Source organism: Etheostoma spectabile, chromosome 18, assembly GCF_008692095.1.
Source record: "Etheostoma spectabile isolate EspeVRDwgs_2016 chromosome 18, UIUC_Espe_1.0, whole genome shotgun sequence".
Lineage (NCBI taxonomy): Eukaryota > Metazoa > Chordata > Actinopteri > Perciformes > Percidae > Etheostoma > Etheostoma spectabile.
In genome coordinates, this window is record NC_045750.1 from 17730873 (window position 1) to 17735806 (window position 4934).

The following is a 4934-nucleotide window of genomic DNA, read 5'->3' on the forward strand; positions in this document are numbered from 1 at the left end:
CAGAAGGCCGATGGAAGACTGACTCGTCTGAAGAAGAATCTGCAATACTACCAACTGAAAAATAAGAAATAAAAGCAATAATCTTTTTTTTTTTTTAACACATTATGGAAAATTTGAAGAAAAAAAAATATATGGAGGCTTCCAATTCAATCTCTAGAAAATAATACGGGAGCTACAGTATATTACATGTACAGATAACTGTGCCTGCTCAGCTTCTCCTCTTTTGCCTCCGTCATGTTTGTCATTATTTTGTGCAGGAGAAAATAAAATCTTAAAGCTAACAAATAAAACTAAAACAAGCCTTTCTTATTTACACTGAATACATTGCATTAACACAACCCCAGTTAACTCCGTCCATCCTCCACCTCCTCAACCTTCCGTACTCGGCAGACCCCGGCGGGCGTGTCGGAGACCGGGGGTGGGGTTTTAGGGGTCGGTGCTTGAACTGGAAGTGCTCGGGCTGAGCGGAGGAAGCTGTACAGATCCCGAAAATAAAAAGGCCTGGCTGGGAAGGCTCCAGAGTTTTTGTAACAGCGGTGACTGGGCCAGTCCTGCCCCAGCCCCGGGCCGACCCCCGAGCGAGACAGGGGGTCTAGAGGTTGTCCCCGGGCTGGTACTGAGGCTCGGTGGCTGTGAAATAGTCCTCCAAGAAGGCTTGCAGGTACTCGAAGGTGGGCCGCTCCTCGGCGTCCTTCTTCCAGCACTGCAGCATGAGCTCGTGCATTGAGATGGGGCAGTCCTGGGGGCACGGCATCCTGTAGCCTCGCTCCACCTGCTCCAGCACCTCGCGGTTGTTCATGCCTGAAAAATGAAGCACACGCAGAGGGTGAGGAAGTGCACCGGGGGCTCTTAAACAGATCAATATGACAGCTCCGTGGAGACCGACTGCTTTGATTTTGCCCTGGTGACGTTCAATACAAACAGAATCCCACTGCTACCAATCTGTTCCTCTTCAACCAATCTCTCTAGTCCAAAACAAAACCAGAAGATTCTCTAATGAGTTACCTTTGCTCCTTACATGAACCTGGAGTAGTTTTAATGTTGCTGTTTTATTCTCACTCAGCTACTTCATATTTTGGGAGAAGAAGTTATATTTTTACGTAAGGATGCACGCGCTGTTCTTTCCTTGTCACACTTGAAACAGACTGGCGGTGTGCTGACCCCTGGTCTGCTCTAATGACTCTGTACTCAGCTGGAGAAGAATGGATGTAGCTACAGCAGGAGATTCAGATCAGACAAAACATCTGGGGTCCCTCTTTCCATTTCTTTTCTCTGTTGGAATTTGGCTTTTCAGACAGCACCGCTCGGTCTGTAGCGAGCTCCAGATGTCCACGCTGGTCTGAGGTCAGTAGGGTAGAGTATCAACGCTGTCTGTTTACGCTGCCTTTAGGCTGACACGTTTAACACCAGCACAATATCAGGCATCACAGCTACTGCCTTTCCTGCTTTTGCTCCTAATGGACATATCCATACTGCTTAATCGATATACCTGGCTGCTGATGGGATTTGTATTGCGATTTTTATTTATTGTGATATGAGAAGTATTGAGTATTTTCATTTCCTTCTCTAACAAAAACAAAAGGGTGAATAATGCACTTACTATTTAGGTGAATCATTGGAACAGTTAGATGAGCCATAAAACACGTGGGAACAATTGAGATAGTGTTTGTTTTTTACTCATGAATATCTGATAAATACTCATTACTGAAGTCATTTTTTTTCACGTATACTTTTGTACTTTAACTAATTATTTTGATATTATTATTTAGATATTTCATATGATGGTGTTTTCTGTGTGGTTGTACTGTTTTTGTCTTTGTAATTTGACTCTATGTTGTCATAAATGCGGGTCGCCCCTCACTGATCTCTCCAGTATAAATTAAGGCTACATGAATGAACTTGAGTACATCAGTATGCGTGGCTACTGCCTCTGTTAGTTGCTAACACATCTGTTAGCATGTGTGCTAACCCTCCCCACATTCTCCCTGCAGCACATGCAGCCCCCGAGCCCCATCTGGACAAACATGTGTTTCCCCTGCGTGGATCTGCACTCTGAGTCCTCTCTGGGCCCCCGGCCCGGCACAGGCCTGGCCTCGACTTTCGATTTTGGTTTTACTTTCTGTCTGAGATGCAGTTGTCCCACAGACGCGTGGCGGTAATTCATATGGGGACTGCTCATTTCTCCGATGCTCCATTGTCCCGACCTCTCAACAACCTGAATATTCCCTTAGTTCCTACAGCCCACTAGTCCGACGTCCCTTTGTTATGACAAAATAAACCCTCTGCTCTGATATCCTATTGTTCCGATCAAATAGGATTTTTATATAGGATAGCTGATTGGATGGGCTTAGGCATTTGATCTTGAGTGGTTAAGGTTAGGATAGGGGACTGGTTGGAGGATAGGATCTGTACAAACGGGGTTACATCACGGGGAATTCAAACACTAAACTGCAAAATGGTGAAGAGATTGTGTGGATTAGGCCAGGGCGGCTGTGGCTCAGAGTGTGAGTGTGTATCTGATGAGCAGGTGGCACCTTGCACGGCACAGTGTATGAATGTGTGTGAATGGTAAATAGATATCCTGTACTATGTAAAAGCACTTTGAGTAGTCGTTAAGACTAGAAAGCGCTATATAAATACATACATACATTTAAATGTGTTAATAAGATAGGGAAAAGTAATTTTGTTTGTTATTGTTGATTTATACTTTGGATTATGGGAGGTGATCCACAAAAGCCTAGCTATGTGGAACAATGACATGTTGGAGCAGAGGGACGTTGGACTAGTGCGCTGGAGGACCAAAGGGAATTTTTCGTGTTGTTGAGAGGTCGGAACATCGCAGCGTCGGAGAAATGACATGGCACCGTTCATAAAGGGTTATCTCACATAGGGGCGGGGAAAGGAAGGTAACGCAAGCATTAAAGAACCTTTTACAAATGAAGGAGACATAGGGGAGCTTGTACAGAGGGAAAATGTGGGACAGGATACCTGGAGTTCAAACGGGTGGAAAACCCCAGAAGGGGAAAGGACCGAAACCAATGTCTTAGAGGGTGATAGCAAAGGCGCAACTCTTATTTATTTGTGTATTTAAGCGTATCAATGCTTTTGCTTTGTCATTTTTGCCACTTTTTTGCCACCACCACTAGCCTATTTTTAGCCTATTTCATGGAATTTCATGGAATCCATGGTCAATAAACCGCATTTATGTGAAATTATACCTATTTCTTTTGTTTAAAAAAGCAGAAATTATTATATTATTATTATTTAGAGTCACAGGACCATGTGTTGAGTGGATAATCCCAGATTAGAAGAAAAAAACCTTGAAAAGGTATAAAATTTGACCCGAGTTCAACATGAGGGTTAACCCTCCCCCTCCTCACCTGGGTAAGGCACCCGGCCCTTGGTGACCAGCTCCGTCAGCAGGATGCCAAACGACCACACGTCCGACTTGATGGTGAACTTCCCGTACAGTGCAGCCTCGGGGGCGGTCCACTTGATGGGGAACTTTGCACCTGTAGGAGAGCAGACATGAAATAAATTGTTACCTTTGGACATGTCTTCTCCTCTTTCCTGTGACCAAAGACACGTTTGGTATCACTCTTCTCTGTCTTCTCCTCACAGTCGTCAGATTCATCTACCGACCCTTATAGAGCTGGCTCAGGTTTGCCTTGGACCAGCTCTTAGTTATACTGTCATAGTTTTAGAGTGCTGGGGGACTTCCTTTAAACCACTGAGCTCCTCTCTCTTTCCATCTGTGTGCCTTCATGTCCCAGAAATGCTTGTTGCTAACTTAGCTCCAGGGAGCTTATTCCCCAGAGTCCTTATGTTTTCTCGCCTCGCAGTTTTCCATGGATTGGGTTGGCAACTAAATCATGGTTGCAGTTACCACCGTAGTCCTGCTCCACGCCAGGCTGCGCCCCTCTACGCCCTGCTATTCACCGCATCGCCCTACTACGCCCTAAACTGCTACAACTATTATTTCTAGTCATAGTTCCACTATGTTTATTGTTACTATAACTGCCACACTATAACTGTGTATCTGTATCAGTGTCTCTGTGACCCAACACATGCCGCCTGCCTAAAAGGAACTTTTTCCTCGTCACTGTTGCTCCAAATGCTTGCTCGGGGGATATTATTGGGTCTTTGTAAATTATAGACTGGTTCCCCCGTCCATCAACACTGAAAGCTGTAGTGATATACAGTTTATTAGCACTTCTGTCGTACACACAGTCCTGCGCAACTTGTATCTGTGGACATGTTGCTAACATGTTCTAAACTAGGAATTGCTAACAATGGTTAACCTGGCTAGAGTTTAACCAGTGGTGTAGTCTAATGTATTGTAGTGGCTATACTGAACTGTATATTTACATTGGCCAAAATCTAGAGCAGCGCTCTAAGTGTAAGGGCCTTTTTTCATCGAGCGACATAACCAATCACACTATGACACGCGCTCCACTTAGCACCAACTGCAATGTTTAATTTTAAATGGATCTAGCCCAGGCCTACTGGCAGTCTGGCACACATGGTGCTCTGTATTTTCTGTGGGTGCTTGTGATTCTAGCCTACACACTGAGTCAGTAGTAATTGATAGTCAGTAGTTAAACAGGTATATGTGCACCTCTGTTTTTACTCAGAACATGTGTTCTCATTTTAGTGCTGACTGGGTCTGAAGTGATACATCTGAGCTATCATTTCACCATCATTTTTCGGGCCCCTTCCAAATGAAGAATAAACAAGATTACTTTTAACTGCCACAAGATTATTATGCTAAGTTATTTATTTAGGTATTTTAATGAAGCTAATTTAGGCTCATTTGAAATGCCTAAATTATGTGTGAAGCCTTTCTTTGTTGTTTTCATTTGCTTTGCTGCACCCAAAAGCATCCCAGAAAAGTGGTAGTGTAACCGCTAACATATTAACTACTACTACTACTA

At 44.1% G+C, this 4934-nt stretch overlaps 1 protein-coding gene across 4 annotated transcripts in view; it reads right to left on the minus strand.

Annotated features, from left to right (window-relative positions):
- Positions 1-200: 200 nt before the first annotated feature.
- Positions 201-4934, minus strand: part of fynb (FYN proto-oncogene, Src family tyrosine kinase b) — a 96414-nt gene continuing 91680 nt past the window's right edge. For all 4 annotated transcript variants that reach the window (XM_032542438.1, XM_032542436.1, XM_032542439.1 and 1 more), the window contains 2 exons: positions 3381-3512; positions 201-801 (listed from right to left, as the gene is read on the minus strand). In XM_032542438.1, coding sequence (XP_032398329.1) covers positions 593-801; positions 3381-3512 — 341 coding nt within the window. In that variant the 3' untranslated portion in view covers positions 201-592. The remainder of the gene's footprint in view (positions 802-3380; positions 3513-4934) is intronic.